Consider the following 13,863-nt stretch of genomic DNA (forward strand, 5'->3'; position numbering starts at 1 on the left):
ACCCGAGCATTAACCCACCCCTGGGCCCTGTAAACCCGAGCATTAATCCATCCCTGCCTGGGTCCTGTAAACCCGAGCATTAATCCACCCCTGCCTGGGTCCTGTAAACCCGAGCATTAATCCACCCCTGGGTCCTGTAAACCCGAGCATTAATCCACCCCTGGGTCCTGTAAACCCGAGCATTAATCCACCCCTGGGCCCTGTAAACCCGAGCATTAACCCACCCATCGAACCCTCTCAGCCCAAACATTAATTCACAGAGTGTGAATACGCTGGTGTTTCAGTAGGAGTGATGACTGAGTGAATTCCTTCCTGCAAACAGAGCAGGTGTGCAGCCTCTCCCCAGTGTGAATACGCTGGTGTGTCAGCAGTTCATATTTGCTTTTAAAGCTCTTCTCACATTCACAACATGCAAAACATCTCTCATCAGAGTGAACAAGTTGGTGTCTCAGGAGATGGGATGACCGAGTGAATCCCTTCCCACACACAGAGCAGGCGTACGGCCTCTCCCCAGTGTGAATGCGTTGGTGCATCAGCAGATCATCATTGCACTTAAAGCTCTTCTCACATTCAGAACATGCAAAACACCTCTTATCAGAGTGAACAAGTTGGTGTCTCAGTAGAAGAGATGACCGAGTGAATCCCTTCCCACACTCGGAACAGCTAAACGGTCTCTCCCCAGTGTGAACTTGCTGGTGTGTCAGCAGGTGTGATAACTGAGTGAATCCCTTCCCACACTCTGAGCAGGTGAACGGCCTCTCCCCAGTGTGAGTGCGTCGATGAATTTCCAGCTGGGATGGGTAACTGAATCCCTTCCCACAGTCCCCACATTTCCACGGTTTCTCTGTGGTGTGGGTTTCCTCGTGTCTCTCCAGGTTGGATGATCAGTTGAAGCCTCGTCCACACACAGAACACGTGTACGGTTTCTCCCCGCTGTGAATGGTGTGATGTTTTTTCAGGCTGTGTAACTGGTTAAAGCTCTTTCCACAGTCAGTCACTGGAACACTCTCACTCGGGTGTGTGTGTGTCTCGGTGCGTTTCCAGTCACACTGATGTTTGAAATCTTTTCCCACAGACAGAACAGACAAACATTTCTCCTTCCACATTCAAAGGCCGATGATATTCAGGTCCAGATGAATTGAGTGACTCCGTCAGATCTTCATGTGACATTTGGTTTGAGTTTCCCGTCTGCAAATCCTTCTCTTCGAATATCCTGTAAAAGGAGTTTACAAAAGTCATCACTGTCAGTCCAGGATAGAAATAGGCAGTGACACCCCCATCCCCAACATGGTCTACACACAGCTTTTATTAGCCGAGGCATAGAATACAAGAGCAGGGAGATCATGCTGGAACCGTATAAAACACTGGCTAGGTCACAGCCTTCTTGGAATGACTAATGCAGTGGTTTGTTGTTGCTTTTTGCATCACAGTATGGAACTGGGTCCTACTATGCCTGGAGCTACCATTGGCCTTACAGTTTGACTCTTCCGTCAGCTTCAGGCACTAACACTGTGCCATTGTATATGAACCAAGAGGTCAGCGTGAGGCTGGCAGATGGAGTCATTGTTGGGAGAGGCTTGCACCAGAAATACCCATTGTCATCCCTATTATTCAGCATCAATGCAGAGGTGATGGTGAAGGAGTCATTCAAAACAGCAGAGGCGGGAGTAAAAGTCAGTGCTCCCTAGTACAGGCAGTCCCATTTACAGATGACCAGCCAATGACAACTAGAACGATGGAAGGCCTTCAACAGATGATGGATTCCTTGGACAAGGTGGTGGAGCAGTATGGGATGAAGATTCACATCAAAAAGACCCAAGTGATGAAGGTGAGAAAAAAAACCATATCGGAGATAGACATTAAAGTAAATGGACAACAACTAGAACAGGTGTCGGAGTTCAGATACCTTGGTACCATACTGACAGAAGACGGGAGATAAGATACAGTATTGCGATGGCAAAGAGTGCGTTCAACAGATGAAAGGACTTGTTAACAAAGGGGCTGGATATCAATTTGAAAGTGAGAATCGTCAAACCAGTTATCTGGAGTGTGCTCCTGCACGGAGCAGAGACATGGACCCTGTACAGGGCAGACATCGAGCAGTTAGAGGCGTGTGAGATGTGGTTCTGGAGACGAATGTTAAGGATGAGCTGGTCAGAGGGTGACAAATAACAAAATGCTCAGAAGGGTCAGGAGATTCGTTCCATCATTGAAACCATCAGAAGGAGAAAGAACTGGATTAGTCAGATGAAGGCCTGCTGAAAACAGTGATTGTAGGTAGAGTGGGAAGGTAAAAGATAATGCAGAAGGAAGAGACTAGCAATACTAGAAATGGAGAAGGAAGGACAATATAGGTATCTAAAGGACCATAGACAGGCAGATGTAAGAATGGGGCAAAAGCCTGCCGAAAGACAAAACAGCAAAGAAAGAGGCAGCTGGAGTACTGCGTGCAGTTCTGGTCACCGCACTTTGGGAAAGATGTGATTGCATTCGAGGGGGTACGGAAGAGATTTACGAGGATGTTGCCTGGACTGGAAAATTTTAGTTAGGAGAAATGATTGCATAGGTGAGGGAACAGAGGAGGCTGAGGAGAGACCTAACCGAAGTGTATAAAATTATGAGGGGTCTAGATCATGTGAATAGGAAGGACCTAGTCCCCTTGGTTGAAGAGTCCATAACCAGAGGGTATAGATTTAGAGTAAGAGGTAGGAGGTCTAGAGGTGATTCGAGGGGAAATGTTTTCACCCAGAGGGCGGTGGGATCTGGAACTCACTGCCTGGGAGGGTGGTAGAGGCAGAAACCCTCACAACATTTAAAAAGTACTTGGAAATGCAGGTGAAGTGCCCTAAACTACAAAGTGGGATTAGACTGCACAGCTCCTTGTCGGCTGGCGCGACATGATGGACTGAATGGCTGTATATTTCTATGCTATAATTTGCAAAGCAGCCCCTTCAGGTAACTATACAGGGACTGTAACCTCTCACACTAATATATACATGGCCCATGGACTTCTCTAGCCTGCAAATATCACCTGCAGCCTGGGAGTGGGTGAAGCTGCTTAAAACCTTGTTGTTCAGGATGCTCCATCTTCCAGGCAATTGGATCCAGTTCGGAACAGACTGTGAAGGCCCACCCACTCTCTGTGCCCTCACCAAGATGGCCGCACATGCATCCTGACCCCACCCTGTCCAAGATAGCGGACAGTGCCCCCGCTCCCCTGGGCCTCTCACCGCGGGGTAAACACATCCTCAGGCCGACCCCAGGTGTTTATGAAGCTTCCCAGCCCACCCACGGCTCCAATTCCTCCCCTGCGCCCACAATCTCCCCCCGCCTCCCGAGCCGCCTGTTCCCCCTCAGTCCGTCTCCATCACCCGCAATGCACATGCCCCGAGCACAGTCCAATCTCGCACCAGTGCACTGTACTCCTGTAGTCACAGACAGGGGCCTTTCAGACCCATGGGGAGGCCTGGGTAATTAAGCTGCCATTGAACGCTCAAACTGTTGAACGGATGATTATTTTTGAGTCATCCCATGGAGATTGGAGCCGGAGAGGCAATGAACAAAATTATTAAATAAATTATACAGATACCCGAGTGCCCGGGCCATTAACTATGGTGTGAAGTACAATGGGACTTCTGTTCATTATCCACATTGGGACTCAGGAATTAGTGGGATGTTTTCACAATGTTCAGACGACACTAAACTGGGTGGTAGAACTAATAATGTGGAGACTGCACTGAAATCCAGGAACACATAAACAGGCTGGCAGACTGGTCAGATAAATGGGAAATGAAATTCAACATAGTGAAATGTGAGCTGGTTCATTTTGGGAGGAGGAATAAGGAGGCCAGTTATTGGTTAGAATGTAAGAAATTAAATGGAACAGAGGAGCAAAGAGATCTGGGAACAGAGTCACATAAATCACTAAAAGGAGCAACACAAGTCGATAAGAGAGCAAAGAAAGAGCTGATGTTCTTTTCTAGAGGAATACAATGTAACAGCAGGGAGGGAATGTTACATTTATAGAGAACCTCACTTAGAAGGACTGTGAGCAGTTCTGGTCTCCAGATTAAAAAAGGATATTGAAGACTGAAGAAAGTGCAGAATAGATTTACAAAGATGTCACCAGAGAGGATGTTACTATCCAGCAAGATTGAGCAGGCTGGGGCTCCTTTCTCTGGAAAAGAGAAGACTAGGAGGAGATCTGATAGAGGTCTTTAAAATTATCAGTCAGTCAGAACAAGGGGGCAGCAATATAAGACAGACATTAACAGGTCAAATAGAGAACTTAGGAGGAATTTCTCTACTCAGAGAGTGGTGAGAATGTGGAACTCACTGCCATGTGGAGTGGTTGAAGCAGATAACAATGATGTGTTTAAGGAGAGGCTCAATACATTAATGAGGGAGAAGGGGATAGAGGGATATGGGGGAAGGGTGGGACGAGGTAATTAGATTGGGAGGAGGCTCATGTGGATTATAAACATCAGCACAAACTAGTGGGATTGAACAATCTGTTTCTCCACTGCAATTTTACGTATGTACAGCAGGGGTGAATTCATGCTTAAGCCTACATTCCTGGGGGTGGATTAATGCTCGGGTTTTCAGGGCCCAGGGGTGGATTAATGCTCAGGTTTACAGGGCCCAGGGGTGGATTAATGCTCGGGTTTTCAGGGCCCAGGGGTGGATCAATGCTCAGGTTTACAGGGCCCAGGGGTGGATTAATGCTCGGATTTACAGGGCCCAGGGGTGGATTAATGTTCAGGTTTCCAGGACCCAGGGGTGGATTAATGTTCAGGTTTACAGGGCCCAGGGGTGGATTAATGCTCGGATTTACAGGGCCCAGGGGTGGATTAATGTTCAGGTTTCCAGGACCCAGGGGTGGATTAATGTTCAGGTTTACAGGGCCCAGGGGTGGATTAATGCTCGGATTTACAGGGCCCAGGGGTGGATTAATGTTCAGGTTTCCAGGACCCAGGGGTGGATTAATGCTCGGGTTTTCAGGGCCCAGGGGTGCATTAATGCTCGGGTTTTCAGGGCCCAGGGGTGCATTAATGTTCAGGTTTACAGGGTCGAGGGGTGGATTAATGTTCAGGTTTACAGGGTCGAGGGGTGGATTAATGTTCAGGTTTACAGGGCCCAGGGGTGGATTAATGTTCAGGTTTACAGGGCCCAGGGGTGGATTAATGTTCATGTTTCCAGGACCCAGGGGTGGATTAATATTCAGGTTTACATGGTCCAGGGGTCGATTAATGTTCAGGTATACAGGGCCCAGGGGTGGATTAATGTTCAGGTTTCCAGGACCCAGGGGTGGATTAATGTTCAGGTTTCCAGGACCCAGGGGTGGATTAATGTTCAGGTTTACAGGGCCCAGGGGTGGATTAATGTTCAGGTTTACAGGGCCCAGGGGTGGATTAATGTTCAGGTTTACAGGGCCCAGGGGTGGATTAATGTTCATGTTTCCAGGACCCAGGGGTGGATTAATATTCAGGTTTACATGGTCCAGGGGTCGATTAATGTTCAGGTATACAGGGCCCAGGGGTGGATTAATGTTCAGGTTTCCAGGACCCAGGGGTGGATTAATGTTCAGGTTTACATGGTCCAGGGGTGGATTAATGTTCAGGTTTCCAGGACCCAGGTGTGGATTAATGCTCGGGTTTACAGGGCCCAGGGGTGGATTAATGCTCGGGTTTACAGGGCCCAGGGGTGGATTAATGCTCGGGTTTACAGGGCCCAGGGGTGGATTAATGCTCGGGTTTACAGGGCCCAGGGGTGGATTAATGCTCGGGTTTACAGGGCCCAGGGGTGGATTAATGCTCGGGTTTACAGGGCCCAGGGGTGGATTAATGCTCGGGTTTACAGGGCCCAGGGGTGGATTAATGCTCGTGTTTACAGGGCCCAGGGGTGGATTAATGCTCGGGTTTACAGGGCCCAGGGGTGGATTAATGCTCGGGTTTACAGGGCCCAGGGGTGGATTAATGCTCGGGTTTACAGGGCCCGGGGTGGATTAATGCTCGGGTTTACAGGGCCCAGGGGTGGATTAATGCTCAGGTTTACAAGACCCAGGGGTGGATTAATGCTCGGGTTTACAGTGCCCAGGGGTGGATTAATGCTCGGGTTTACAGGACCCAGGGGTGGATTAATGCTCGGGTTTACAAGACCCAGGGGTGGATTAATGAAAGGTCTGGCTCAATGTTTTAGACTACACCTGAGTACTGGGTTCCTCAACCAACAGAAATAGTTTTCTCTCTATCTACCCTATCAGTTTCAATTAATATCTTGAAAACTTTGATCAAATCACCTCTTAATCTTCTGAATTCCAGGTAATACAACCCTCATAGTGAGGTGATGCATTCTGGCAGAAGGAATAGGGAGAGGCAACATGCACATACAGTGCTAAAGCATGTGCAGGGACAGAGGGACCTGGGGTTCATTGGCATAGATCATTGAAAGTGGCAGGAGATATTGAGAGAGTAGTTGGCAAAGCATTTGGGACCTTGGGCCTCAAATAGGTTAGGTCACGACTAGAGGATTGGGTCTAGTTCTGGTCACCACACTTTAGGAAGGATGTGAAGGTCCTTGAGAGGGTGCAGAGGAGATTTACCAGAATGGTTCCAAGGATGAGGGAATTTAATACAAGGTTAGTTTGGAGAAGCTGGAGTTGTTCTCCTTGGAGTAAAGGGAATTGAGGGGAGATCTGATAGAGGTGTTCAAAATTATGATAGATAATGTAGACGAAGAAAATATGTTCCCATTATCTGATGTTACAAGGGCTAGAGAACACAGATTAAGGTTTCAGGTAAGAGATATGGGAGGGAGGTGAGGAAGAAGTTTTTTTACGCAGCGAGTGGTAATGATCTGGAACTCGCTGCCTATGAGGGGGGTGGAAGTGGAGATGGTCAATGATTTCAAAAGGAAATTGGATGGGCACTTGATGGCAATAAACCTGCAGGACTACAGGGATAGAGTGGGGGAATGGGACTGACTGGATTGCTCTACAGAGAGGTGGGATGGAATCAAAAAGCTCAATGTCCTCCTTCTGTGCTGTAATGACTCTGTGACTCATGTGTGTAATCTCTCCTTGTAATTTAACCCTTGGAGTCCAGGTATCATTCAGGTAAATCTACACTGCACTCCCTCCAAGGCCAATATATCCTTCCTAAGTTGTGGTGCCCAGAACTGAACACAATACTCCAGGTGTGGTCTAACCAGGGCTTTGTGTATCTCAGTGCTTTTCCACTCACACTGATACCTGAAATCTTTTTCCACAGACAGAACAGACAAACCTTTTTCCTTCAACATTCAAAGGTCGATGATATTCAGGTCCTGATGAATCGAGTGACTCTGTCAGATCTTGATGTGATGTTTGGTTTGAGTTTCCCCGTCTGAAAATCCTCCCCTTCTGAGCCCCTGTAAAAGGAGTTTACAAGAGCCATCACTGTCAGCCCAGGATAGAAATTCACAACATTCTCTCCACCTGCTTCCCGGCCCAGGATGGTTGAACATACACCCTGCAGCACATTGTCCTGAGGAAGGCAACACACCATCCTGGATTCTCGTCTGCGGCTGCAGAAACGCCTGTCTGTTCCTCTAACTATCGAATCTCCTATCCCTATTGCTCTTCCAGTCTTCTTTGTGCCCTCTGTGCAGCTGAGCCACCCGTGGTGCCATGGACTTGGCTCTGGCTGCACTCCCCAGATGAACCGTCGCTTTCATCAGTATTCAGAACTGAATGGTTGGCGATGCACTCAGGGATCTCCTGCACAGCCTGCATGTTTCTTCTTGACTGTCTGTTGGCCACCCATTGCTTCTCTCCCTGCATAGTCTTAAGTTGCAGGGTGACCACATTTATAAACGTGCTGTCCACAAAGCTCTCAACCTCACGGATGTGCCACCGTGATGCCAGCTACTGCTCATGCTCTGGCGCCCAGGGCTCAAGCTGCTGCAACTGACGATACTGCCTGCACAAATGGTTATCCAAGACACAGGAAGAGTCCTGGAGTTCCCACAGATCACAACATGTTCACTCTAGAGGTTGGAGCAGTCCTGCCATTCCTCTATCTATTCAATAATAAACCTTGTTCCTACTACTAAACCTTGCTACTGCTATAAACTTTACTACTGCCACTAAACTTTACTACTACCACTAAACTTTACTACTTTAAAACAAAAGACTCACCAACTACTCACTTCCCTTCTGCTGTCGAGTGACAGATCATTTATGGCACAGGAGGAAGCCAGTCGGCCCATCGAGTCCATGCTGGCTCTCCACGGAGATATCCAATCTTTCACCTCCCCTGCATGATTCCCCTAGTCTTGCAAGTTTATTTCCTTCATTAAATGAGCGTACTTTCAAGTCTCACTTCAGGATGTAGCAGTATGAATGCTTAAAGTATCCCAAAGACATTTCTTCCTCTGTTATTTGAACCCAGCTAATGCTTTGATCGAAGCAGCAGAGGGAGGAATTCCATAGCCACATGTGGCGCTCCTACCCTTGTATCCAATAACATTTTGAAGCTTTTTCCAAACCTTGGGAGATATGGCCTTGCCTCATGTGTTAAAGTTCACACATCCTGCATCAAAGAATCGCCAATGTAATCAGATATTTATTTAAACATCACCAGGTTACAAGATCCTGGCAACACAATATCTGAAGCAGCACTAGCTGACTGACTCCATCCTCTTCTGCTTTCCTTAATGTTGACAGCATCTCACCTCCAGGTGTCACTTAAATCTGGGGAAGTTGCCCCTTATTCTGATGAAAATCGGAATGTTTAATTTCCAACTCCTTGGACTAACTTCCCAACTTTGGAGAAAGGGAAACAAAGCTACAATACTTACCATTCAATCAACTCACAGGCTTCCTGACTCGGTGGAAACGGGAGAAGAAACCGAGAAGCGGCGGCTCGGATGGGGGAGGAGCTGTTCCATCGCTTTAATGATGCCCCGTCCCTCCCCCGGGGCTCTCACCGCACGTCCGCCGTGCCCAGCGGCTCTGATTCGGGGTCTGAGAACCGCTGAGACTCGGTGCAACAGAAACGCTTCCTGGAGCTGCAGCGCGCATGCTCCGAGCAGAGATGCAAGATCCGAAGCGGAGTCTTCCGCACCTGCGCGTTGAAGCCATTCTGATGGAGATAGGCCGTATTCTTGCGCGCCGAGCATTCTGGGCAGGATAGTCTACCATTTATCCGCAATAACTGAACGGAAAGTTCATGTTTCATCCTCAGATAAATACAATAGTATTCAACAGTGAACATATATGAAGGACGCGTTTGCTGGCAACGCAACCACTAGGTGATGCACCACTGGCACATGCGCAAATGCAAACTCATCGGCTGAAACGTCACTGTCTGCGACGTCACTGTCGAAATCTGCCAGTAAAAAACATGGCGCTGCTCGATTTGACACAAAAAAACTGAATTAAACCCAAACTGCCTAAATAGTCGGGATCGCCGCCTAACTCGCCGCATTCAGCTCCCCGCTACCTCCCTCGATTGCCGATTCAGCCTTGCCCGCTCAATTGCTGATTTTCCTCCGCGCCCGTCTGCTCGCCATTCCCAACTATTCGGCGCTCCTTCCTGCGGCTCGGATTGAGGCGGTCAATGGCCCTGACCCAGCATTCTCGGCACTGGAGATCAGTGCGCAGGCGCCGTGACAAGCAGCCTTTGGAGCATGCGTATTGCCAGTTGCAGCTACAACAGCGGAGGGAGTTGGTGGGTGGGTTTCAGAAATACCCAGTGTCGCCCCAACATCCCCAGTAAGAAGCTCCAGGTCCCGCAGTTGTAGCGAGCGGGGTTTCTCCTGGTGACAAGCCCGGGGTTAACGGCCGCCAGATTTCCAGCTCTTTTGGAGGAATTAAAGATCAATAAACTGTAACAGCAAAGGACAAAACTTTAAAGGAAACTTAGCTCAGTTATAAATTGACCTGGGGGGGAGGAACCATTTGGGACACAGCACAGAGCAGGAGGTCCCTCCTCCCCGGTTCCACAAAGACTCCCCTTGGACTGGGCTACATCTGCTCCTCCTTTTCCTCCTGGGATGTTTCACTGGAGTCGTGTTGCTGAGTGTTTCTAAACTCTGTCTCCCTATCCTGGTAATGTAAGTGGATTGTAGGTTGCTGTGAGTGTTGGAATATATTGCCTCTCCCCATTCTTCCTCCTTCTCCCACTCCGAGTTCCAGGCTGCAGGGTGGTGTACCTGTGGAATTCTCTACCGCAGAAGGCAGTGGAGGCCAAGTCATTAACTATATTCAATAAGAATAGAGATGTATTTCTTAATGCCAAAGGGATCAAGGGATATGGGGAGAAAACGGGAACAGGGTACTGAATTAGACGATCAGCCATGATCTTTTTTGAATGGTGGGGCAGGGTCAAATGGCCCACTCCTGCTCCTATATTCTATGTTTCTATGGAAGTAGCTGGAAAGCTACAAATGGTGGAGCAAGCAAAATATGGGATGTGCAAGAGTCCAGAATTGGAAGAGGGCAGATATCTTGGAGGATTGTAGGGCTGGAGGAGATGACAGAGATAGGACGGGATGAGGCCTTGCAAAGATTGAAAACAAAGACAAGAATTTTAAAATCGAGGCATTGCTTGACCAGAAGCCAATGGAGTCCAGTGAGCACAAGGGTGATAAGTGAACAAGATTTGGTGTGTCAGGACACAGGCAGTGGTGTCTCAGATGATCTCAATTTTGCAAAGGATAGGCTGGTGAGGTGTTGATTGGAATAATCAAGTCTGGAGGTTATCAAAGGCATGGATGAGGGTTTCAGCAGCAGATGAGCTGGGAGCAGAGTCAAGCAGTGTCACAGAAGTGGAAATTGAGTGTTAGTGACATCACGGATATGAGGTCAAGAGCTCATCTTGGGGGTCACGTAGGCTATCTAGGTTGCAAAATATCTGGTTTAGTCTCAGTCCAGGGAGAGGGATGGAATTGGAGGCGAGGAAATGGATTGTGGAGTGGAGACCAAGACAATGGCTTCAGTCTTCCCAATGTTTAACTGCAGGAACTTTATGCTCATCCATCACTGGATATCGGATAAGCAGCCTGATAAATTGAAACGAAAAGGTGATGGTGAGGTAGAGCTGGGTGTGATCAGTGTACATGTGAAAACTAACACTGTGTTTTCAGATGGTGCTGTCGAGGGACAGCATGTAGATGAGAAAGAGGAGGAAGCCAAGGATAGATCCTTGGAGGAGACCAGAGGTAACTGTGCAGGAGTGGGAAGAGAAGCCATTGCAGATGATACTCTGGCTATGATTAGATAAGAATGGAACCAGGAGGGTGCAGTCCCACCCAGCTGGATAACAGTGGAGAGGTGTTTAAGGAGGATGGTGTGGTCAACCGTGTCAGAGGCTGCAGACAGGTCAAGAAGGATGAGGAAGGATAGTTTACCTTTGTCTCAGTTACATAGGATGTCATTTGTGACTTTGCGAAGAGTCGTTTCTGTACTGTGGAAGGGTAGGAGACCTGATTGGAAGGAGTCAAACATGGAGTTCTGGGAAAGATGGGCATGGATTTGGGAGATTATAAAAACATTCAAGAATTTTGAAGAGGAAAGGAAGGTTGGAGCTGGGGCTTTAGTTTGTAAGGACTGTGGGGTCAAGGGTTTTTTCTTTGAACAGGCGGTGAATAGTGCAAATATAAAGGAGAGAGGGACAGCAACTGAATAGAGAGAACCATTAACAATATCAGTTAACATGGGGGAGTTGGCTGGTCAGCAGTTTAGTGGGAATAGGGTCGAGGGAGCAGGAGGTGGGTCTCATGGACAAGATGAGCTCAGAGAGGACATGAGGGAGAAAGGAGAGAAATTAGAGAAAGATGTGGGTTCAGGGCTCGGGCAGGAGGATCTTGAGAGACAGTTTGTTCTGGGGGACTAGTGGAGGGAGGGAAGCAGCAGAGGCAGCTGATTGGATGATCTCAATCTCTGACCAAGAACTCCTTGCACTAGTTGTTGGAGATGAGGATGGAGGAGACAGGGGAGAGGGAAAGCACTTCAAAAGGAACTAACTTGTGTCAGAGAAAGTAAAAAGACTCGACACACTGTGTGTTTAATACAAAACTGATTTATTTGACTTCCAATCAGTGTATTAACCCTTTTAACTGGGCTAGAACTTAACAGAGAATGGTTACAACCCATCATGTCTGCACCAGCTCTCTGCAATAATAATTCAGCTAGTTCCATTTCCCCGTCTGTTCCCTGTAGCCCTGCATTCTTTACCCTTACATCAGCAGAAACAGACCCCAATGAACCTGCATGTGATTAACAGGAGAATCCAACCGCTGCAGTTACTTGTGAACTCGCTGGTGTCTCAGCAGGGTGGATGACTGAGCGAATCCTTTCCCACACTCGGAGCAGGTGAACGGCCTCTCCCCAGTGTGAAATCGCTGGTGCTCCAGCAGTTGGGATGAAGTAGTGAATCCCTTCTCACATTCAGAGCAAGTGAATGGCCTCTCCCCGGTGTGAACTCGCTGGTGTCTCAGCAGGTGAGATGACTGAGTGAATCCCTTCCCACACATGGAACAGGTAAATGGTCTCTCCCCAGTGTGAGTGCGCTGGTGTACAGTGAGGTGGTCTGATCGCCTGAACCCAGTCCCGCAGTGAGAGCACCTGAATGGTCTCTCGTCAGTGTGAATACGTTGATGGGACATCAGTTCCCGGGAACTTTTATGGCAACTCCCACAGTCCGGACATTTAAAAAGTCTCTCCCCAGTGTGAACTCGCTGGTGTGACAGTAGGGTGGATGACTGAGTGAATCCCTTCCCACACACAGAGCAGGTGAATGGCCTCTCCCCAGTGTGAACCCGCTGGTGTGCTAGAAGGTAGGATGAAGTAGTGAATCCCTTTCCACACTCGGAGCAGGTGAATGGCCTCTCTCCAGTGTGAACACGCCGATGTCTCAGCAACGTGGATGACTGAGCAAATCTCACCCCACACTCCAAGCAGGTGAACGGCCTCTCCCCAGTGTGAATGCGCTGGTGCGTGGTGAGATCAGATGATCGCCTGAATCCTGTCCCGCAGTGAGAACACCTGAATGGTCTCTCATCAGTGTGAACACGTTGATGGGACATCAGTTCCCCAGAACATTTATAGCAATTCCCACAGTCTGGACATTTAAAAGGTCTCTCCTCAGTGTGAACTCGGTGATGTGTCAGCAGGTTGGATGAAGTAGAGAAATAGTACAGTTTCTCCCCACTGTGAACAGTGCTTTTTCCTTCCATTTTCAAAATCCTGTGATATTCAAGTTACGATAAATTGGGCAACTCTGTCAGATCCTGATGTAATATTTGATTAGAGTTTCCGTCTGCAAATCCTCTCTTCTAATAACCTGTGGAATTTATGCAAAACAGAAAAAAAGAGTGTGTGAGAGAACCCACAAAAACACAAAGGCAGGTTGTGAAATGGAGCTGAATGAATCTGGTAATTTATGGGGCCGGCACTAGGATAAAGTGACCATGAAAGCTGCTGGATTGAGGTACAACCCCAACTGGCTCACTAATTTCCTTCAGGGAACGGAACCTGCCACCCGGTCCGGACATACACAAGACTCTGCCCTCTATGGGAGGAGAGAGGGAGGGAGAGGTGAGGGGGCAGGGAGAAGGGAGGCATTTTACATCACTACAACCAGATCTGGCGTTCGCCAGAGCTGGCGGGCAGCCATAAAGGCGGGGCTAAAGTGTGGCAAGTCGAAAAGACTTAGCAGTTGGCAGGAAAAAAGACAGAAGTGCAAGGGGAGAGCCAACTGTGTAACAGTCCCGACAAACAAATTTTTCTGCAGCACCTGTGGAAGAGTCTGTCACTCTGGAATTGGTCTTTATAGCCACTCCAGGCGCTGCTCCACAAACCACTGACCACCTCCAGGCGCT

General features: G+C 48.4%; 1 protein-coding gene and 1 long non-coding RNA gene across 2 annotated transcripts in view; both read right to left on the bottom strand.

Moving 5' to 3' along the window:
* The window catches only part of LOC137348767 (zinc finger protein 850-like), a 546,053-nt gene extending 532,774 nt beyond the window's left edge, over positions 1 to 13,279 (bottom strand). The window contains exon 1 of the mRNA XM_068014018.1: positions 12,298 to 13,279. Coding sequence (XP_067870119.1) covers positions 12,298 to 13,218 — 921 coding nt within the window. The 5' untranslated portion in view covers positions 13,219 to 13,279. The remainder of the gene's footprint in view (positions 1 to 12,297) is intronic.
* LOC137349303 (uncharacterized) lies at positions 756 to 9,080 on the bottom strand. Its single transcript, XR_010969310.1, has 3 exons — positions 8,839 to 9,080; positions 7,284 to 7,407; positions 756 to 1,213 (listed from the first exon to the last, which is right to left on the bottom strand). It is a non-coding gene; the product is annotated as an uncharacterized lncRNA (long non-coding RNA).
* Positions 13,280 to 13,863: the final 584 nt, after the last annotated feature.

Source organism: Heterodontus francisci, chromosome 34 (genome assembly GCF_036365525.1).
Source record: "Heterodontus francisci isolate sHetFra1 chromosome 34, sHetFra1.hap1, whole genome shotgun sequence".
NCBI classification, from domain to species: domain Eukaryota; kingdom Metazoa; phylum Chordata; class Chondrichthyes; order Heterodontiformes; family Heterodontidae; genus Heterodontus; species Heterodontus francisci.